Raw genomic sequence first — 22,697 nt, forward strand, 5'->3', positions numbered from 1 at the left:
AACAAACAAATGCATTATTTTAGTGAATAAATAGAAATCCCACATGCAATAATTATAGTGTTCAATATCTTTTTCATAACCACGTGTTTATGATATTACTGCAATTGTGAAGAGGAATAATTGCATGCTTTTATTTTTCCGGAAGTGCACCTTACTGTCTGACGCGTGTCTGCACGTGGACGGCTAACTTGCCAAAGATTTGACCACGAATGAGCCAATAGGCTGTGGAAGGCAGAGTTGTCCCTGTGGCCGCCATTAAAGAAAGGAATCCATGAATTCAAATGGAAACCAACAGGAACCGAGGCTGAAATAATGATCGAAATAATCGTTAAAATATAGGCCGGTGCCAGAATTCGAGAGGCTGCTACAGGATGTGTTTCGATTTTAGGCTAAATTTTGCGATGGAGGAGTGAGACAGGACGTTTTTATTTTTTTAAGCGGAGACCGTTTTAGGGCTAAGGGGGAGGGGGAGAGTTGCTTCTTTGCTCTCCTTTTCTTTTTGTTTTATGAACATTTTTCGCTTCCTTGAACGCGGTTTTACTGTGTGCTTTTGACATGTCGACTTAAAGACCACGCTGTCTTTTTTATCCGCTTTTATCCCCGGTGGGAGGAAACTGTAATCGGAAGGTTGTTGAATTAACTATCCTCCAGCCAAATGTTAGAAAAAATATTTCTCGCTGATTAAGCCTGTACATCTTAGAAAACACCGATCCACAAATTCTTTTTATTTAATTTCCCGGGAAGTGAAATGATGGAGAGTTGGATTTCGCAGTGAAGAAGGATGAGTTCTTGTTTTGTACCAAACGGGGCCAGCTTGGAGGATTGCCATTCCAATCTATTCTGTCTGGTAAGAGATTTAAAACTAAAGGAAAGCAGCCATTTTTAACTAGCTGAACGGGGGCTAAGCTAACGCTAGCCACAGAGGCATCAGTTGATAGCAGCTTAGCTAGGCTTACGGCCCTGTCGAAGCTGACATCGTTTTAGGACAACAAGGTGTCCCACTTTGCTAATATTACCGCGTACGCTTGTTATTTTAGTAAGTTTGGCCCCAGGTGTGACCGCTTGCCTATTATAATCTTCTTTCCATTACATTTCCGTTTCCCAGTTCACAAACAACACACTTGAGGTTAACGCCAGTGGCTTGCAAAGCTTCATTTACTTTATGTCATAAGACCCATACACACATACAGAGCAGCATATAGTCTTGTTAGCACGGAAATAAATGTTGTGCATTTTACTGCCAGAGGCAGGACCGTGCTGCCCTGAGTGGAGTTGTAGCACTTTCTCTCCTTTCGCCTCAGCACCTTGTTTATTATTAACTTGCTGCCTCGTTCTCATTGCATTTCCACTGTGTTTTATCGAGTGTTGACCCGTAAACCAAACATTTCATGGACTTCAGTTTGTGGCGTTTAGTCAGAGTCTGACGCTGTGGTGCCTTTGAATACTATTTTCTTTCCCGTGTGTGTGTTTGTGTGGCACTGACAACTCCTGGATGAAAGAATGTCGCTGCCCAACTTGCAGAGCCTGTCGATAGAAACACGCCCCTTAATAAGTCTTGTCTCGAAAGCTCTTTCCTTTTAACAGGCATGTTACTGATATTACCGCCGCAGTTGTCTGTTTGCAACCACTTATCTATTATGTCATCATCTTGTTTATTGGTGGGTTTAATCTCCTTGGACCTCATTTTCTAGTATTCACACCAACTAGGGCACAGGCCCCAGGCTGATTATATAATCTGTGGCATTCATCCCTGGGCACTACATCACACGGGGAAGCTACACACCTCAGCTACACCTAACGTTCTACACCTACCACCACCATCAGCATCTTGCCAGTTGTGGCTAGTTGGCATCACCCTAAATAGTTGTGGTTATGCTTCTAGCAGCTCAAAGCTCCCCAGTATTCTTTTAAATCCCGTGCACTAAGAGCCAGTCGTGTGGTCTACAGTCTTAGCCACAGCAGCAAATGTAAAGGTGCTGCTTGAGCAGAGCGTCTCTGGGATAATCAGGAACACGGTCTGAATGTGTTTGTTGTTGCAGTTAATTGGCTTGTCAGCAGGCTTAACTCCAGTTTCACTTGTAGGTTAGCCGAGGAGCACAATGTGCTCGTCTCCAACCGCAGGAAATTGTTAATGTGATTGTCAAGTGCTGAAATGCACCCTTTAGAAAAAGGAGACTTCTTTTATAGATTAAATGACATAGAAACCACTCTGTGGTGCAGTGGCAAGGCTGCAAAGTGCATAGATTGTGACTCAGTTTGTTAATGTTATTATTAGTTATTATATTATTATTACATGAAAACCTCAAACAAGAAGTGAGACTACAAGTGCATCACAAGTAATTCTGACACAGAATCTAGCATAATAACAGTTGAGTGAAATATTACACTGTTCTTACCACAAATTGACACAGCTGTCCGCCCCCTAAAGGTAACGTTTTGCTGCAGAAAATCCCCACTCTCTCAGTACTGCTCTGTTGGGTCGATTGTGTGTGCTGAACTCATAATTACAATGTTTACGACAGCACTTGAAGGCAGCGTTGGCTACAGTATACAGGCGAGATAGAGGCTGGTAGTTGTGGTGCTGTGCCTGTCTGGCTGACATTTTCCTGCACACTGAGACTAAGCATAACACCACTGCTGTTATGACTCACTTACTGAACAGACTCCACTTTGTGGTTTTATGGTGAAAGAATGCGAAGACTTTGTGGTAGTCTCTCCCCCCCGTTCATTTTTCCGTGGATACTCTCCTCTGGAGTATGATACTACTTGTTGCATGCTTTTTCTTTCTTTTTTCTTCTTGGCATTTTTAAAGTGGGCTTACTTGGAATAACTCGGAGTGTAAGGTAAATTTATCTGTTCCTCCACTATGAAACACAATTGCAGCTGCCTTGTTGTGAAATTTATAGTTGGACCTGCGATACATTTATGAGCTGGAGAAGGCTGTAAACTCTAAAGAACCACTTGGCAGAGATCTTCCTTTCAGCGATGTGCATCAGTTGAAACTGATTGAATTTTTGCATTCTCCTGAACTCGAAATGCAAACTCACACTTGTAGTTTCAGGTTTGTTTCCTGACAGTTAACGGTGGGAGAGGGGCAACAGGCAGGAAGAGGGACTTGCTATAAAAGGAGCATATGTGGTATGATTAGTGAAGCTTCACCTGTTGCTTGTCTCTTATCTTGAAAGGCATCTGCTTGAACACAGTGTTTCCATACCAAGAACCAGAACTCTTAAGTTGCTGGAGGGAAGGTGAGCAGCTGGCAAAAGCAGGGGTCATAACCTCCCCTGAGCAGGCATCACCTCAGGCAAACTTCCTGCCTGTATCCACTGGCTTTTTGGCCTTAGCTTCCCTCGTAATGCAGCAGTGTGATTTTTTTCTGGTTTGGCATATGAAAGACAAAACTTCTCGTGACCCACATCGCTTACGCTGCCGGGACATCTGTATAAGCTGCTGCTCACATACCTGAGCATTTACTAAGACACAGACGGGTGCCTGAAATGTTCAAGGCACACTCGTGCACACAGCCGGGACAGCATGAATGTTGGAAGGAAATACAGATATCCTTGGCATCCCCTGTTCTTTTTTTTGCGCACACACACAAGCTGCAACTAATTTATTTTGAAAGCACAGACAGAACAATTGCAGAAGGCACATTTATCCTTGATAGAGCAGTCTGCCTGTTGGATATTGTTGATGGGAGGCAAAGTACTGATGTGTCCGGCCTTCAGTCTCTTGCCTCTTAAAGCTCAGGACAATCTAAGGACAAAGGGAAATATGTGGTTTGATTTAGTACACTGTCACATGTGTTTTGTGTCAGGTTAAAGACTGTTATGACAGCTAAAACAAAGCAGGGAAACAAACTGTAAGCAGGCTGACTGAAGGTGTCTACATTTGAACTACATGAGTTGCAAATGTAATTTAACACCAGTGTAATTCCTAACTGATGTAGCCAACTGTGCGTCTGTGCACCCTGAGAGATTACTTGTTTAAGAAACAGGTTGTATAAAAGCCTTTCACATGTTGTTTAAAGGTTGCGCGCAACTCAAACGACAGAACGTCGCTGGCAGGCAGTGCTGCCGAGAACTTTATCACATGCACACAGAGACGATTTGATCATCTATAAATGCAAAGATGGACTTTTAGCATTTGATGTTGTGGTGTTTGAAGAATTATAATTTACATCAACACATTTTCATTCGTCTTCATTGAGTCCATCCGTTATGAATCAGCAGTAGAAATATTTGGCTTACTTCCCGTCTAAACAAAGCAGATTCTGCTTGACATCTTGCAGGAGGAGACGGGTTTTTATTACTAAGTGGCTTGAGACATTTTCTCATCCAATTCTTCCCAGTAAGCTTAGCGGGTACAGATGTGTCGATAAAATAGAGCTGCTTTTTGTGGTCTTTGCTTGGCAATCCTATTGTCAGTGGAATAGACCAGAGGAACTCGTCGGTACAGTATTTACCCGAGTAGCTCGGTCGATGTTACGTTAGGGTTCAAGTCAAAATTTTTCGTTTATTTCTTTTGTGTAAGAAAATGTGTCCACGGACAGATATGAAGCCATAGCAGAAATGTTAACCATTTGCTAAGGGTTCACTTAACGCGTTGCATAAGTTGTCCTACACTGTGCACAAGCTTCATAAAACTCAGTCTCCTGTATTCAAGCAGCCACCGTAGTTTTTGACTGACAGCATTTCACTGTTGAACCAATTCACCATATTTTCACCTTCTAGATAAGGATGAGGCTGTGATAACATTGACAGCCCTGTTAAGTTGTTGCATTGTGTAACAGGGATCATTTATTGCAAAGTAAATAAAAGAATAGAGGCGGCTGTAGCAGTTTGATAAAGTTTCTGTTAATCATAAAGTCACATATCAAGGTTTGGAAGTGTCAGATTTAAAAAACAAAAACATGCACAAAGGCAGGCAGTTACTTTTTCACTGAAACGATTTGTGTGTGTGGTGTTTTTAAGTTTTATTATTCTAAGTTGTAATTTGATTGCATACTGCACATTAACTGCAGTACAAGAAAGTGTGTAACAAACAGCTGATGGCTGCAACTGCAGAGTAAGATGAAAATGTTCTGTTTCATTCATTCAAGCAGAAGTGTTACTCAGTGTTTTAGCAGTGACTTTGGCATTAGTAGGTAAATCTCAGAGCCACACTGGATGTGGAGAGTTAACCAACTGTTTAATCTTCTCAGCTGATCAGTTTTTATGCATTTAAGTGCAACACGGTATAGTTAAGCCTCTTTTTTTAAGGAACTTGTCAGAAATACATTTTCACTTAATTGACTAAATATTAATGATCTTTATTGTTTTATTATAGATTACAACCGCTTAATTGCCTGTGAATGTAATACTTATGTGAAAGAACAGAGTAGGAAGTGATCAGATAGAAGAGCCCTGTAGCCACTATGTAAATTCAGGGAAGGCTTTTTATTGCTTGCTTGCTTAAGATAACTCGGCAATAGCAAAATGTCAAGGTAATGCTTATTCCAGTTGTATTTTCAGTGTTTCTCCATAGACGGCTCGACAGTTATTTAAAAAAATATCACAGGAAATATTTCAGATGGTGCAAGTATCTGGAAAAGATAATTATACAAACTGTATTGGCATTAATTCAGTATAGAAACTTGTCTGAGTAACGGCTGATGTACTGCGACCGACTTGCAGACTGTGTGCAGCGCACAATCACTTCTAAATGTGTGAAACCAATATGGATGAGTGTGAGAGGCCTGTAATAAAATCTGTAGTGCACTCAAGACCAAAACCTTTTATATGGTGAAATGCACAATGCCATGGGGGACAGGCCATGGTCAGTAAGCTGATGAGGGCTGTTCACTTGCTAATTGCCTATCTGTACTGCCTATGATCTGGTTTCACAGTTAACCGTTGTCTTCGCCCTCCCTTTGCATTGTGTGCACAGATGTTTCCGAGCGAGGTGCAGGTGTAAAGAAGCGCTTCTCGCACTCCAGCAGGAAGGAGCAGCCTAACTGCTGCAGCTCTGTTACACACAGTTGTACACAGACTCATTTCTGCTGCTTAAATCTTGGAGTTTGTCCTCAGCATGTGCAGCTGCTTTGAATTCCCCAGGAGTCTGGTTGTGCATCAGAGACCATGGTGTTTTGATCATACACATGACTATAAAGCAACCTTGGGCTTTTTTGTGTTTGACTCTCGGTTTAGTGGTCGAGCTTGTCTGTATTTGAACAAGCAGCCAGGCTGTTTGTTGCATGTTGTATCATATAGCGAGCCTTTACAGGATTCATGCTTAAACTGATGTTTTTTTTCTGCTTGTGGGTGGAAATATTCATGGTGTCTTGATCTCCTAACTTCTTGTTGTGATCCAACTCGGCCCCAGCTGACACAACACAATGCCTCCCTGTCCCAGCTAACACCATAACGCTAACGCCACTGCTTGACCACAACCGCTGGTAATCACTTGCTCTGGCTCAGCGCCTTTGCACTTGAATTAGGACGTCCCTTGAACTGTAATGGCTTAATTGGTTGAATATACAGACAGACAGCTTGCCAACTCGGCCAGAACGAAATGAAACTAAATGGTGGGAAGATGAACAGTCTGTGTTGTCGAAGATTACTTAAAATGATGTGCCCCTAAGGCATTGTGTGTATGTGTATTTTTTTATGGTAGTTAGCACGTGTGCATGTGTTTAGGTAGACATGGGTAGTCAGTCAGCGCTTGGGTGATAAGCTGCAGTGCCAGCCAGCAGCAGAGCGTAATGTTCCTGTTTTAACACTTAATAACCCCACCAGTGATTTACTGCCTATGAGGCTTTTTCCTGTGTGTTTTGTTCTCTTTATAAAAGCCAGACAGTGTTTATAGAAACCCCCCCCCCACACACACACAGTACTCTCCAATAATGAGGATTAAGCTGGTGAGACCACATTTACCAGCATTAGTTTTTTCCTGTGAGTGTTTCCAACATGTCTTTCATGATCGCAGCTGAAACATTAAGTACAAGATCTTTTACAGAAACAGTCGAATGTCCCACTTTGTTTGCGGCTGTTTCTCGTTTGCGTCTGTAGCGAAATGTTTTCTCCCTCACAGTCTCGACAGCATGGGGTGTTGTCAGGATAGTTAGGGGGTGAAAACCCCCATAAAAGAGGATTAATACTTACTCTTAACACTCTGCTCACCACATGTTTCCTCAGAGGTGCTGAGTGGGTCCCAAAGCAGCGACTCTGCACACTAACAGTTTCTCCCCCCCCCCTCTCTCTCTCCTGTCTTGCAGGCTGACTTGACAGGGATCAAATGGAAGAGGTTTGTGTGGCAGGGTCCCACCTCTGCACCAATCCTCTTCCCGGTGACGGAGGAGGACCCCATCCTATGCAGCTTCAGTCGCTGCCTGAAGGCTGATATACTAAGCGTGTGGAGGAGATGCCAGCAGCAGGGTCGGAGGGAGCTTTGGCTCTTCTGGTGGGGTGACGACCCAAACTTTGCTGATCTCATCCACAATGAGCTTGCAGGTGGGAACTCTTTTGCATACACAGAAGTGCCATTAATTAGAATAAATAAGCAATGCATGTTACATTTACTGTTTAGGTGCATTGCATTTCTGCAGCTTCCTCTCTCTATGAAGGTCGGAGTCAGTTATAGGATAATAGCCAGATTAGTACCAGAGTTCAGAGGAGCAGGGCTGTTTGATAAAGAGATGCCCCTCACAGTTTAAGAGCAGTTCATTTACACTACTGCAGAAAGATGAACAGATAGTGTGGCAAGTTGTTTGGTTTTTTTCTTTTAGATGATGATTGAGTACAAGTGGAATGTTCTTTTATTTTGTCAGAGAAATGACTCAAGGCAAAAAGCCATTGTAGGAATATGAAATTCTACTTCTGCTGCCTCTGTCAGACTGAACCAAGGTTGCATAGCTAAATGAGTAATGGCTGTAAAAGATAGCAGAAAGTGTCGAGGACTCGCAGCTTGTGTAACAGAAGCACTTGAACATGCATCCCCCTATCAAGAAACGTTATTGGTTGTACAATGAAAAATGATACAGATGTCACCGCTTGATTGTCAGGTAGGCACAGGGGAGGTACGCTGAAAGTGCGAGCCTCAAGCAAGTGTCGCTATCTGTGTAATCCAACACCTCCGTAGTGCCCCCACCCTTTGCCCTTCTCTGACTGATAACCCAGCCAGCCAGCCAGACTGGTAGTGCCAACATCTGCAGGGCTAACTCCCTCTCCCTGGAGACACTGGGCATCATGCTGTGTTATTATTACTTGTGTGTTTAAAACAGGGTTAACATGTCTGAGTGGTCCTAGGCTGCGGCTAAGGAATCAGCAGCTTGCCTTTTGGCTCGAACAAGCAAGTTGGAAGTCACATGTCACCGTTTTGCACAGGGTTAACAAAAAAGGAAGAAGGTATAAGAAGCAGAGCAGGGGCAGCCATGCAGAAATGAGGCACATGCACCCCCACCCCTGACCCTGCTCTGCTTCTTATTTAACTTTTTTTTAGTAATAGTACAATTACTGGTGGAAGATGGGAAAAGGCCATCTTTATGCATGCTCTCTGCCATGTAGATTGCAGTTTGGAGTCTGAGCTAAACCCTAACCCCCCCCCCCCCCCCCCCCCCCCCCCCCCCCTTATTATGGGGCATTGGGCCTGAAGTAGCCTCAAAATGGGAGCTGAAGGCTGCAATGGGCAGCACATTTAACTCTTAACAGGTCCTGGTAGTAACCCAAAGTGTTTGGCTCAGGTCTTCTGATGTAGGCTGCTGGGGTCACTGCTGTGTTCTGGCTTTGGGCAGATTAAACATATTTAGTGTTTCAGGAGATGGATATTAGGTAATCAGATATTGTCTAGAAAACCTGGACTGGTATTTTTCCTTCCAGGTATTTTAACACCAAAAGGATGAATCATGTTTTTGCAGTAGTCTCGGCAGCTCGTCTTTGAGGTGTGGTGTTATTTGAATTTTTAATTAACCTCCATTGTGCCTTTTCCTCTTGGGACTAATCTTGACACGGACAGTCAGAGGCTTTTTGCACCGTCCTTGTCTTTGGGTCTTTTCGTGGGGCTGTGACAGCTCTGTACCATTAATGCCAGTGCTGAGCGTGTGAGCGCTCGCAGCAGTATTCTCCTGAACAACAACTGTTGCCACTCAGACAAAAGCACCTCATTGCCACTGGTATAAGTGGAAACCAGAGGCTAATTCCGTTTGAAGTCGGAGATCGGAATCTCCGAGTTTTCGGTCAGAATTTACAACAGGAACACCCGATCAAGTCGTACTTCCTAACGGGAAAGTCAGAGAAGCCGCATGAACCCTGACTTAAGAGTCCAAGATGGCAGCAGTGCATGTAAACATTAGTGAAATTGTAAAATCTGTAGCATTACTGCCGTTTATGTCTGACTGGTTAATTAAGACACACAGAGCACTAACCAGCCTCTCTCCATCAACGTGCTGCAGGAGTGTTGTACTGCCAGCATGAATGGCTTCACCCTTCTGAGGAGCAATGTCAGTTTTCCTCGCTTTCCCGACTTTTACTATGGGAATGCACTTAAACTGAGAATGATGTCACTTCGAGGCAAATGGATTGCTTCAAATGAAACACTTTGTCAGAAGTTTTCTTTGGGGTTGCAAATTCAACAAGTCAACCCCAAATTTCTAAAGCCACATCTTTCCAAACTGTTGCAGCATCTTGTTGCAGCGTTTTATAACCCACCTGTATATCTCTGCGTTCCTGTACTGACGTATCATAAAGAACCGACGGGATTGTACGCTCCCGTCTTCAGCCCAGCGCACGGTTACATAAATTGCTGCGCAGGAAAACTTCTCAGTTCCCAGATTAGAGGTTTTATTCATTTCAGCTCGCAACAGAAAGTCAATTGAATGTTAATAAAGTAGAAAGTGATCATCCTGAACACCAGGACACCAGCTCGAGCTGAGTGTGGGTCTCTGGGCGGGTGTCCCAGAGGAAGCAGGGTGCTGAATGAACACTTGCTTGTGTTTATGGACTCTTCGGGGTACCCTCCCTGTTGAGGTGTGAACCAACCTGTGCATCCAACCGGAATGTCACAACTGTTGTCGCCTTTTAAGCGCCTCAAACTCTCTGTTGTCGTTCTCTTTTCTTTGGTTCCTGGCATCTTGGGAATTTGAAAAAGCTTTATTTTCTTTTTGTTTTTTTTCCCAGCCTCTATTTTTTTTTTTGTCTTTAGTGCAACGTTGGCGGTAAACATGAAAATCCGCTCTTGTCCTTTCATTTCAGCAGCTGAAATGGCGCTTGCTCATTCCCCCACACCCTCCTTTCCACCCTCATTAGATTAGCAGCCTGTGAAAGTCTTTTAATTTTGAGCAAGTGCCATTTCTGTATACCAGTGTGCCAGTAATCCCTTCTCTCCAGGGAGATGAGGGGAGAAGGAGCGAGCCAGAGAGATGGGAGTAGTGAAGGGCGGAAAACTTAAGGGATCTTTTAACGTCAGACTCTTAATCACCATTGAAGGAATGTAAGGGGAACAAACCACCAAGCCCCTTTTCCACACTGTTGGACAACCCGCGTTGCTTGCACTTACACAACGAGAAAACTAATTCTAATCTTCCCCTGGCCATGCACAGAAATTATTCCCAACAAGTGAATGCCATTGCTGAATTAAACCCCCCCCCCCCCCCCCCCCCCGCCCCAACTGGGTTAGTATAGGCATGTATTCTTATGCAAATGCAGTGCTCTCTTCATCGTCGTCTCCCCCTCAAAAGCTGGTGGAGTCTCCTGACCAGGGGCAACCAGAGCGAAAGATAAATGCCTGCCTTTTCCTCCTCTCAAAGACCCACTGATCTTTCTTCTTTTTCCTGTTTTGCATAGAAATTAGGGAGTGGATGTCTGTCTGTGAGGGTAATTGCTCCATTGCACATTTGTCCTCAGTCTCCACTAGCTCGCTCAGGTCCTTTTTCTCTGCAAACTAAGTCCCGCCGAGGCTTCTGCTGCCAGCAGCCTGACACCACGTTTCTCTGGGGTGATTCCAAGTTCAGTGTTCCCCCAGCTGAACGTGACCGTAGAGTTGGTGGAGCTGCACTCACATATCAGATTTTTACATTTTTACATTTCCATGTTACGTTTAAGCTGAAAAAAATAGACAAAAATTCTGAAGATTTTTTTTTTAAAGAATAACTGAATAGTTCAGTTTAACTTCAGTGTTGCTGTATTATAATAGCTAATGTCTGCCTCTGAGTCGACAGATTTCAAATTGAAATGATCTGTTTCTGCTGTCCAGAACGGATTATCAGCGGCCCCTCTCTGCTTCGGTCATTGGTGGCCCCACATCTATTCATTACTGGGTGCTGGGTTAGATCCTTGAAGAGAGGAGAGACGATGGGGGCGGGGAGGTTGCGTTTACAATGCCCACCTCCTCCGTCAGTTTGATGATGAACACACTGAGACGTGTTCAGCGATGGAGGGAAGAAAAGTGCAATTTAGCAGCACTCTGTGGGCTTGTTTTTGCACTGATCATCTAACAGTTGTTTAGCTTTTTTTGCTGTTACGCTGTAATGTGTTTGTAGCTTTGCCAAACTTTTGGAGAATTTTCTTTTGTTGTTGTCGTCTGATGACTTTTGTCTGTGTTTGAATCAAGGATGAAATCAAAACAAGCCTGCTTTGCACCTCAGGGCAGAATCTCCAGTTCCAAAGGGCATATTTCAGTAGTCGGTGAGGGTCTGTTAGCTGAAAGTTTCACTTTCTCACAGGTCGGCCTAACCCCACCCCCCCCCTGTGAAGATCTCTCGACTGCGTATTTATTGAACTGCCCTCAGATCTGTGACAGGTGCTCTGTTTGAAGCACGTCCTGCAGAATACAGATGCATGTTGACAATATTCACAAAATTCAAATATTAAGTGTTTGAATTACTGTATTTCCCAGACTACAAAGCGCACCTGAATATTAGCCGCACAAGCTAAAATCAGGGGAAAATCCTGTTTTGTACATACATTAGCCGCACCTGACCAAAAGCCGCAGGTGGTTCAATGTTGACTTATCATATGTAAGAGTAGAGCTGGGCGATATGAGATTTTTTCATATCACGATATGTTTTTTTCATTTCAGGCGATAACGATATCTATCACGATATAAGCCAAATAACTATATTTGTAAGATTTAAATGTGCCGTTGCTCACAAGTAAAATGTGAAATAATCAGCAGCTTGTTTTTATTTAAATATTTATTTCCCATAATAAGTTCAACAGGGTAGATGTACTTAAGGAACATGAGACTTTTTCAGATAAATAAAGGCAAATATTGCAAACTACACAAAAGGCAGCCGCTAAAGCGTTTAAGTTTCAAAATAGAACAAACGAAACAGACTAAACTGTCAATTCCACTTAGAAACAAAATATTAATTCTAAAAATAAATCTTAGTTTGTTTTACAGAAGAACAGACAAAACTGACTAACTTTTGTCAATATCAAATAAACTGAGAACTAAAAGGAAATTCTCAATCTCTCCTTGTTGTATAGCTGAGCTTTTCAAACAGTTTTAACAGTTACTTTAGTCTGACAAAAGCCGAATGACGAATCAGCGCTTCCAGTCAGAGACTGAGGCTACGTCCACACGTACACGGGTATTTTTGAAAACGGAGATTTTCCGTTTTCGTTTTAAAAAATAATCCCGTCCACACATAAAGGCAGAAATGAAGGAAAACGCTGCTATGAACATGCCAAAGCAGCAGGTGGCGCTAGATTCCTAACCGTGCAGAAATGTTGGCCAATCAGAAGTCTAGAAGCCTCGGTGGGAAAAAGTAAACAAAGCTGGGGCATAGAAGCAGAACCGAGTCGTATGTGTGGAGGGACAGTAACTGTGTGTATATGTAAGCATTTAAACACTGCAGAGAGTAGAATTAACAGTATTGTAGAAATTCATTTCACCGAAACAATAACGTGGCGCACAGTGTGACGCATGCACCAGTTTATTGTATTTCCAGACTTGCTTTCGGCACAATTTACAGTGCACGCTACTCTGTTTTTTGTCAGACTTGAAATATCCGAAATACCTTCACACTACGGAGCTTCTATGGCTCTTCCGTTCGACAATCTCTCCGGCGTTGGAACCATCATCTGTTTTCTCTTCGGTCACGCTCGGTTGATTTTTCTAGTCGGCACACTCATTTCCTCCATTACCCGCTGGCTGCTTCCCAAACAAACACACGTGCGGCTTGGCACTTGTGCTGTATGTAACAAGTCACGCGACGTGACGCTGCGGCTGTGATTGGTTCGGCTCTGCGCTACTTAATTTGGATTGGCTGTTCTTTTTATTTTTTATTTTTTATTTTATTTTAAGAGGACAAGAGTGGCGAGGTCTATCGCGATAGCTTAATTTCTCTATCGAGTAAAAGTTATATCGCGATACATATCGTTATCGTTCTATCGCCCAGCTCTATGTAAGAGAATATGCACAAAGCGAATTGTCAGGAAACAGATGGCTGTTTGGAGACACACCCCTTTTATTAATATTTTGAAAAACAAGTTATGGGTACATATTTGCATAACCTTTTAGGTATATGTACAAGTAGCGGTAATTACAAGTAGGACACATGTACTGTGCTTCATAAATGAGTAACAAATGTAGTACATAACAATAACCTGCAGCACACCAGAAAAATAGATTCAGACTACCTTTTAGGCTCAGGTGCAGTGACACGGCTTTAACAAGAAGAAAAGTCAGTCATTCACCATCTTTCTTTTCTTCCTGCGCACTGAAACCACCAAAGTCCTCTTCTCCAGTGTCGGATACAAACAGGCTCAGGATGGCTTCGTCATCCACTCTCAGCTTCTCTTCTTCGTCACTTTCAAAACCAAACAAATCCTCGTTGTCAGTGTCAGAGTCGAACACCCTCAGAAGGGCCGTGGCGGTGTCCTCCTCTCCATCATGCAACAGTCCAGCCCTTCGAAATCCGTTGGTGATCGTGGATGTTTTCACACTTTTCCACGCTGTCAGAATCCACCGGTGGAGTTGAGCATAACTTGCTTTTCGCAAGTTTATCACCACTCGTCATCCACGCCTCCCGCTGAACGCTACTTTGAAGTTTGTTTTTCGAGCTGCTTGTACGGCACTATGTTGCCTGGCGGATGGACATGTGACCAACATACCACTCTTGAACCCCGATACTGTGTGTCTGATCACATGCCCTTCCGCCAGGCAACGTAGTGCCGTACAACAGCGGCACAAACAAAACAAATCGTCTTACGATATGACAAAAATCACGGACAATCCAGAGAAAAGCCGCACCTGACTAAAAGCCGCAGGGTTCAAAGCTCGTGCAAAACGTAGCGGCTTATAGCCCGACAATTACGGTACACTCCCTCATTATTTAAGTACCATTGATTCTTTAAACTCCCCATTGCGAGTTTAAAGGTTGCCTCTGCTGTTAATTTTTTGTAAGCCATTAATTAGGGTCATTTTTTTTTTACATTTTTTACAAAGGTAAATGTGGGATGTTTCATACATGACATATCACCATAAGACTTTGTAATCTAAAGTGATTTTCTTTGAGATTAAATTACAAATGAGTCCAAACAGATGCTGTTGGTTACTGACTTGTGATTGGTTTAAAGCAGGGCTTACCCTTTTGAAATTGCTCTGTGAGCTGATTTATTCTGTGTGTAGCATGCTGATGCGTTGCATGTGGTAGCCTATAAGTGACTTTTTGCAATCTGAATTAGACAGATGTGTTTATAAAAGCAACGCTTTTATTAGATTGAGTAAATTTCCGTTACATTAAGCTCAGTCCCTCATCATTTTTTCCTTGCGGTTGCCTGGTTTGAAAGACGTGGTTGAGACTTGCGTCGGTCTAGGATCATATGCGTACATAGCAGTCATAGTCCTGGCACAAAAATGACGAGCCATCCGTTATGTGAACGTCTGACTCTGTGGACTAAGATTCTCACTTGGATAGTGACAGAGGTGATGACACGCAACACGACTTGTGATGCAGATTCAGTCCCACGATGATGTAAGGCCAATTGTAAATGCTGTAGCCCAGTGGATGCCCCAGGCAAGGATTCAGAAAGGAGAAACGCCACTCACTCTTTTAGAATTTCCAAAAATTATTGAGGCGGACAGCCCGTGAAAGTCAGACTGAATTTTGAAATCTCCAAGCTTTAGCTGTAAACATGAACAAAGAGTCCACGAAGCTTTGAAGTGGAGCGTGGTTGGCGTACAATTTAGAAAGGAAACATTGTTTCTTTTTCCTTTTTTTGGGTTGTGTGATTGAAAGTTAATGTCCTACAGATACTTTAAAAGTTGCATTTTGTATCTAATGATGCTATAAAGGATGTTTAATGGAAATACTTCTTGATTGCTACCAAACACTTCTGCCCACACATGCGGTAGATTTGTTGAGCTATACGCTGGGGATGTATAGTGGAGATTATTAGTTACACTTGGTTAACCCTAATTTGGGCTTTTTGGTCCCCTCTTCCTTTAAAGGTGGTTCTACACTCGAGTGTGTAATGCAGAGATTGATGAATAGATAAACCCAGAGCAGGTCTTATGGAGAAAAAAGTGGAAGAGGCCGACGGCTTTTTGTGCTTGGGGATCAATTTTCCAGGGCTAATCTCCTGCCTGTGAACCACCCTCCGCTTTCCTCTTTTCCTCCTGCTCCATCTCCCTCGGCCGCTCTCTCTGATGGATCTCCTTTGGCTGGCACGGCACAGGGACTCGGCCATGCATGCAGCTCTGGCCCATGGGTGCACTCTTCCCTCTCTTCTCTCTCAATCCCTCTTTTCCCTCTCTGTTCAAGAAATATTCATTAATTAGTAATGGAGACTTTACAGAGCACTGCTGGTTCTCTCTTTCCTTGCAGATAAGGATGAATAGAGGGAGAAAGTGGAAAGAGAGGAGAGAACCTTTTGGCCAGACTTGGTTAGAATACCCCTGAGCACAGTTGATCACAAGCCATTAATCTTGCTGTTTAATGACTGATTGCTGCCCTAATTGCTTATATACACAGTTGAACATATGTGTGGGTGGGAGAGGGGCCTGTAACATATATAAATACCTTTGAGATTGTCTAATGTGCAGCACATTTTGGTGCTTTTTGGTTTACCGCTACTTCACCGGTTACTCTCGTTGCATCATAGTAAGGAGAAAAATGGGCCAGGCCTCACTCTTTTTAAAAAATTTTTTTTCACCCTGCAGTTATAATTGGTAGGTTAAATAGAAGCGCGCTCTCTGTAGGGACAGAGGATGAACTTAAAACTTTTCACTATGTTTAAATTGTATCAGTCACATGAGACTGATCTCAGTCAAGTCAGGTGCAGTTTAACAGCAAAGAATGTGAAATGTTCATATTTAACCTTTAAAGCTGGCCGAACGTTTGCTTCAACTCACAATGCCCTTCTCTGTTTTTGTAAACACAGAGGACACGCCTCATCATCTGTGATGGCCGAGTTTCTGCTTGTCATTAATTTATGTTTCCTCTGCAACAGTTAAAGCTCTTTCCAAAAGCCTTGACAGGCAGGTTACACTGAGCTGAACTAACATTTTTAGTGCTTTTTATATCTGAGCGACTCGATATAAATGGATTGCTAGCATAGCAACATTAAGACAAAACAACAAAACAGACTTGTAATCTCCTACGTCAGCCTAAGAGCGATGGAGAATCTTCAAGTGTGTAGATGTTAATGGGCCTCGGACAGTTTGGCTCGTGGGGCAGAAAACTTTGCACCGAGCGGTTCGGCCCTTGTGTTCCAGCTTTTTTCAGTCAGCTTGTGTTTCTTTTCTATAGAAGTAGATGTGAGTTTGCCTGATACTGATGAGCTGCTGTGCTTCTGCCTAAGAGCTTTTATAAAGGTCAACTCATCTGGGTCTGCTGCACAGGAGGCAGAGACATGAAAGTGTCCTAACCATCAGCTGAGCCCATAAATCTTTGTTTAAATGAGGCCACTCATCTTTCACCCCCATGTGCTGACCACCGCCCACCACGCACCACATGTGCGCTCGTTGATCTGCCAGAAAGCTGGAATTTTGGACAAGTGCACATTTATCATGGTTTGGGAAATATTTCGAATATTTTTATTTATTTTCAGAGTCATTTCCAGTCAAAGATGCCAAACATTTTTCAGATGGGAGGATTTGATACTTTGTGTCCTCTAAAGTGAAGCTGATGTGTTTGAGACTATTGGGCTGACGTGAAAACGAGCAAATCGGTTAAATAAATGTAAAGGAATATTTTTATAAATAGTGATTTGTCAGTTAAGTGAGAAAATATTATTGCTTGTTCCATCTGGTGTTTGCTGGAACAGTTCAGTGTGTTCTGCAGCTCGTCACCTTGACTGTGACCTTTGCACGCTGTGAAGTGGATGGATGTTAAGTTACTTCAAGTGTTGGAAGTTTAGTTTCCTTCCTTCCTTTTTTTGTTTTTAAATGTGATTGTGTCTTTTGGTTTAGAGAGGCGGACTGGTAGATTTTGAGCAGAAAGTTATTGTGTCTGTCTGTCTGAAGTGTATTGCAGCGGGCATTGCATGATGAGCACGAGGTCGTTAAAAACACTTGAAGCAAACCAGATGTCTGTTTAAGAGCTACTTGGCGCTGGAGGGAAGGGACAGGCGACGGGGAGGAGGACGAACGGGGCAAATGTGGGTCTTGGCAGAGAAAAGCAAATGGGATAACCATGGCGGTCTTTACAGAGGAGGCCTGAAATGGGACTGGAGGTTTAAGCACTTACTTTGATGTTTTCACGATTTTTCGTCTTTTGAACATTATCGGTCTCAATGATCTGTCTCTCGAATCCTTGATTTCGGCCTAAATCCTATTTTGTTTTTCCCCCTCAAGTCCTTTCTTTTAATCTGCCATCAGTGCCTCAGTTAGTCGGCTTTCTTTTCTTGCTGACTTTTTGCCCTCTCGCCTGTAATACCTCTTTAGGATGGCCTAAAGACCAGATGCTAAATCGCTGAAAGCAGGCTTGTGTTAAGAAAAGGTCCTTCTTGTCTGTTTATGTCCACATTTTCTAGAAAGTTAATGGCTTTATGTTGTTGTTAAAATATTTTTAATCCACTGTTAGCGTTAATTTTTAATGGGGAAATTGTTTTCCTGCCCATTTCCTGCCTTTGCCGTACTTTTCAGTGTTCCTGATCTTATCCCCGAAGATATGTGTGCACCTGATGAATTAGTTTGTTTCTCTGAAAATCGTTGGGAACATAACCCCTTTACTTGGCAGCTAGCCTGAGGGTGTTTTTCTTTTGCTCGGCTGTAATGATTTAAAGGCTAGCCGGAGCTGAAGTTGACTGGATTTGATAGTGTTGGTAATATTTTCCTTCTGAATTGGGCGTCTTTTACATGGCAGGCAGATGTTGCATCCTTGCTTTTCTGGAGTTGAGTAAGCTACAAGCTCTCAGCATCTTAAACCTGCCAAGATCGCATAGAGCCTGTCTCATTCAAAAAAGGAAGCCAGTGTAATTTCCCATGTGAATAACCTTGCAATCATTTTAATTTAAAATGTCGTTACCTGAACTCGCATTAGAACAGCAAGCCAAGAGTTGGCTTAATAATTCAATAAAATTTTGATTAACTTGCTTCTGGGCTGACTCGTACCGCTCTGGCACACGGCGAGCTGACGTGAAGGTGGGTAGGTCACACTCGGTGTTTGTTTCGACTGCGCTCACGCAGAGACGGCACACTCGGGGAGATGTTTGCTGCAGACTTGACTGAAAGGAGCTTAAGTGCTATAAGATGTGAGCAGTGGCTGTTAATGAGATTAGGTCGGCATTCAGGCCAACACTGAATGTGAATCACAAAGCAGCTCTGATATGGGCCCGATCGTGCATTTCTTCATCCAGCGCGGCTAGATGGAGTGTAATGGGTGTCTTGTTTTATTTCAGTTGGACATGCAGACCAATTAAATACAGTCCTGTGCTTTTACGAGTAGTACAGCATCAGGTGAACACTGTAGCTAGGACATTAGGGCATTGTACTTTCCCAATACAGTGGGCAAAAATGATGTCTCACCACTGGACAACGAAGCTCTCTGATTCTCTTATCAGATTTCATTTGTAGCAGCTGTGTAAGTTCCTTCATAGAGAATAACAAGGGCAGCGCTTTTCAAATTCTTTTGCTGCCTCCAGGTCTCCACAAAGCTCTAATAGGTGAAAAAAACCCACACCTGACTTTTTGTACCCGAAGCTGTGGCATTACGCTGACACGTTGCTGTTGTATCGTAATCAGCCTACGGTGATGTCATTATCTCTTAAGGAATTTCCTCTCGTTTGTTTTCATTCCTGAGACGTCTCTTTCTTAAAAAGCTTTCCGCGATAAACATTACGCCCCATCAGCAGAGTGTTTACAGCTGCGCACGTGTATCGCGTGGAATCGGCGATTACTTTTCAGGAAGAGTTTGTGAGGAGGAGACTTATTGGCAGGTGAAAGCAGCGCAGGCATCATCTTATTATTATAGGTGGTTTGAAGTAATAATTCATGTCACTGAGATGTGTAGTAAATTTGTCAGGTCTGAAAGCAAATGGTGCTCGAAGTAAAAAGTGGAAGGGAAAGAATCAGTGCATGAAAGGACGAGGAGTCGAGAGGAGGAGGGGGATTCAGGTGCCAAATCATCATAAGGCTGATTCAGCGTTTGCATGCAGGAGCGTTTCTGCCATGCAAAGGAATGTTTTAATTTTAATAACAGTAAGAAAGTAGATGGGCGTATAAATATACTGGACCGATAGTGTTCACGTGTGCAACATTCTGAGCAAGACGATATTTAGTAAAGTCACTTTGCAGCATGCGTGTAACATTTAAGTTTTACTCTTTGCCTGAGACCAACTTGGGTTCCTACCTGCTGCTGTTTATGGGCGCACTGAGCGAGTGAAAAGGGAGTTGTTGGAGTCTGGAGATCCCTGCTCACCAAGAAACGGCATCACACACAAACTGTTTTATTTAAGGGGGAACTGGTGGACGTAATGGTCACAGACAGTGAATAGCAACGTGAATACAGCAAACATCTGCAGTGAAGTCTCGGTTTTTCCCCAGTGACCTGAAAGCAAAACCGGAGTACTGTTGAACTGTGAATTGTGCTCTTCCACTCCTGAACCCTGGTACTAAACACAAAACATCTGAAACCTCCACCACCTGAAAGCAGGCAGCGGCAGCAGGTTTCCACTTAACCGCTCCCTCTCTCAGTGATCGCACTCTTGTTTGCATGTACACGGCCTGTTTGCCATCTTTCTGACTGTTTTGCATTCCAGGAAATGTTTAATTTCTGTAGCAGAAGTGTCTCTGCGTCCAGACTGTGACAAATATCATGTTACAAGACTGTAACCCGGTCTCCTCTAGTGGTTAAATGTGAATTCACACCGCTGGTGTGATTGGTTGCCACACGTCAGTTTATTTGACAGTTTGTGATGCTGCAGGGTGTTTCATAATGACATCTATAGAATGAAAGGGCCATTTAGTCAGCGTGGATTTTGTTGTGAAGTCATGGACGCGGCGTGCTCGTGCTCAGTTTGTCAGAAGTTTATACATATTCAGCAGTGATGCGTTATTAAAAAATAAACACTTTCACAGCATTTATGTGTCGCCCACTGTGAAGTCAGATGAGGTCATTCTGGGTGATGAAACGTTTTTAGTGTAAACCTCGGTGTTGGGTGTGATGTGACGATATGTTTAGTTATGACAGTTGGCGTTGCCATATGTAATGTTGTAAACACTGATAAATATCCTTATTAGTGACAGAGCCATCTGATCAAGTGTGAGGCTGCTTCTCCTCAGCACAGCAGCGACACGCTCTGTGCTCTCGTGATTGACATGATTGATTATTTGCCCTGCAGAGTTCTTACTGTTTTCTCTATAAAAATGGTACAAAAGCACTCAAATCTTCACCTTTCTGATAGCTCTTTTCTGTTTTCTTTACCAGCCGAGGGCGATGGGCTTTGGGAGAATGGCCCTTCCTACGAGTGTCGCACTCTGCTATTCAAAGCCATCCACAACTTGTTGGAGCGCTGCCTCATGAATCGCAGCTTTGTTCGCATCGGCAAGTGGTTTGTCAAACCCTACGAGAAAGATGAGAAGCCCATCAACAAGAGGTAAGCTGGCACTGCTTGTTCTTGGCCTTATCCTCCTCTTTTTATTTTATAACATTGCTGTTTTGAGTGAGGCTGTGATGTGTTTGGGTGCAGCTGAGTGGGATGAGCCCTGACGTTAGTGGTTGTGTTCCCACTGTTCACTTGGCATGAATACATGCATTCGTGTGCTGGCTGTGGGGAGGAGCAGGTATTGGATAGTATGGATCGTACCAGGGATTTCCTGTTGTGTTTTTGCTGCAGATCCTCTCAGTAAACATTGTGTTTGGGCTGTCTTTCATGTTTGGCCCTTTTGCTGGAGCCCGAGCAAACAAAGGATCTGGCTTCATATGTGTTTGTTGATGTTTTGAAGCCTGGACTGACCTCAGTCCTGATGGGTGCATTTTTGCTGGGGAGGGGAGGAGGTACCCTTGTGCCAGCACCGTCTGTTTCCTTTCTCTCCTCTCACTCTGTGTGATTGTGTGTGTGTGTGTGTGTGTGTGTGTGTGTGTGTGTTGTGTAGCTGAGGTGTCCTCCACCTCCTCGTTGCTATCTGCTGAGCTGGGTTTCTTGCCGTCTGTGTCAGAGTTCATTGATAACAGACAGAGACACGGCTAGTGAGGACAAAATGACCATAGCAGTTCTTCCCCACCAGCTACCCTCCTCACTTTGTCTTCACACTGAACACACAGCCACTGGCTGAAAGCTCCATTGGAGGTCTTTGTAGATAATGCTTTTAAAAACTGCATTTGTAATGTTAGGTGCTGACTAAGATTAAACCATTTGGAGTTGGCATGGTGCTTTTGGTCAGATTTTCCAGACAGCTGATCACGGGGCAGTCCAGCTATTTGATCTTGTGTAGGCACAGCCACGTTTGTTTGTGTTTGCGAGACATTTGCAGCGTCCAGGTTAGAAATTGTGTAAACTGTATCTGCTGCCAGCTTGTTGTTATCACTGCCTCACTGTCGCGTACGAATACGTCTACTGTTTCACTCTCCTACATCTGTAGACAGTTACTCTTGTGTGGTAGCTTCATTTAAACACTGTTATAATAATAGACAAGATGGTACTGAAGATCAAGTAGCTTCTCTCTTGAGCTGTACACATGCCCTGTTTTTAGCTCTATCGCCTCTTTACCCAGTACGCTGATTGCAGAGGGCCCCGGTCAAGGGGAAAAAAACACAATGGTCTTTTCCTCTGCTCTGGAATTCACAGGCCACCCTGTCTGTGCGTCTGGCTTTGCCTCCCTCTCTTTCTCTCCCCTTCCCTCCATCCCCCTCTGCTGTCACGGAGCAGACTGGGCAGGTTATAAATAGTGGTGCAACTACCCTGAATCTCAGTTGTCGTCAAAGATTTTCTTTTCCTCCTCTCCTTTGGTGTGATCTGCAGTGCCCCAGCCGTGCTGGGATTTCAGAAAACACAGCGCCACAAAAGGGTGACAGCAAAGTAACCGGGCTAGTGTCACTGCCGTGTCCCGAACTGCTTTTAATGTAATGCTGTACTGTTAGTTATTCATAAATGGCTCTAGTAATGTTGAACACAGAGCAGAGTCTGACTGTCTTATCCTTCTTTGCCTCTTGTCTCCATGGCAATATTGAAGCTTGCCCTATCAGTACTGTGATAGAGAACTGAGTGTTTACCCCTCGGGAGACCTGATCGTGGTGTGCAGCATGACTCGTTATGACTTAAGTCAGTGCGCATATC

At 43.5% G+C, this 22,697-nt stretch overlaps 1 protein-coding gene across 1 annotated transcript in view; it reads left to right on the plus strand.

Moving 5' to 3' along the window:
• The first annotated feature begins 217 nt into the window (after window positions 1–217).
• Window positions 218–22,697, plus strand: part of med13a (mediator complex subunit 13a) — a 71,344-nt gene continuing 48,864 nt past the window's right edge. The window contains exons 1-3 of the mRNA XM_086307753.1: window positions 218–847; window positions 7,256–7,490; window positions 20,849–21,017. Coding sequence (XP_086163879.1) covers window positions 782–847; window positions 7,256–7,490; window positions 20,849–21,017 — 470 coding nt within the window. The 5' untranslated portion in view covers window positions 218–781. The remainder of the gene's footprint in view (window positions 848–7,255; window positions 7,491–20,848; window positions 21,018–22,697) is intronic.

This window comes from Aulonocara sp. 'chitande type north' Nkhata Bay, linkage group LG10, assembly GCF_057382095.1.
Source record: "Aulonocara sp. 'chitande type north' Nkhata Bay isolate Kocher_YH1m ecotype deep benthic linkage group LG10, A_spYH_male_GT1.1, whole genome shotgun sequence".
Lineage (NCBI taxonomy): Eukaryota > Metazoa > Chordata > Actinopteri > Cichliformes > Cichlidae > Aulonocara > Aulonocara sp. 'chitande type north' Nkhata Bay.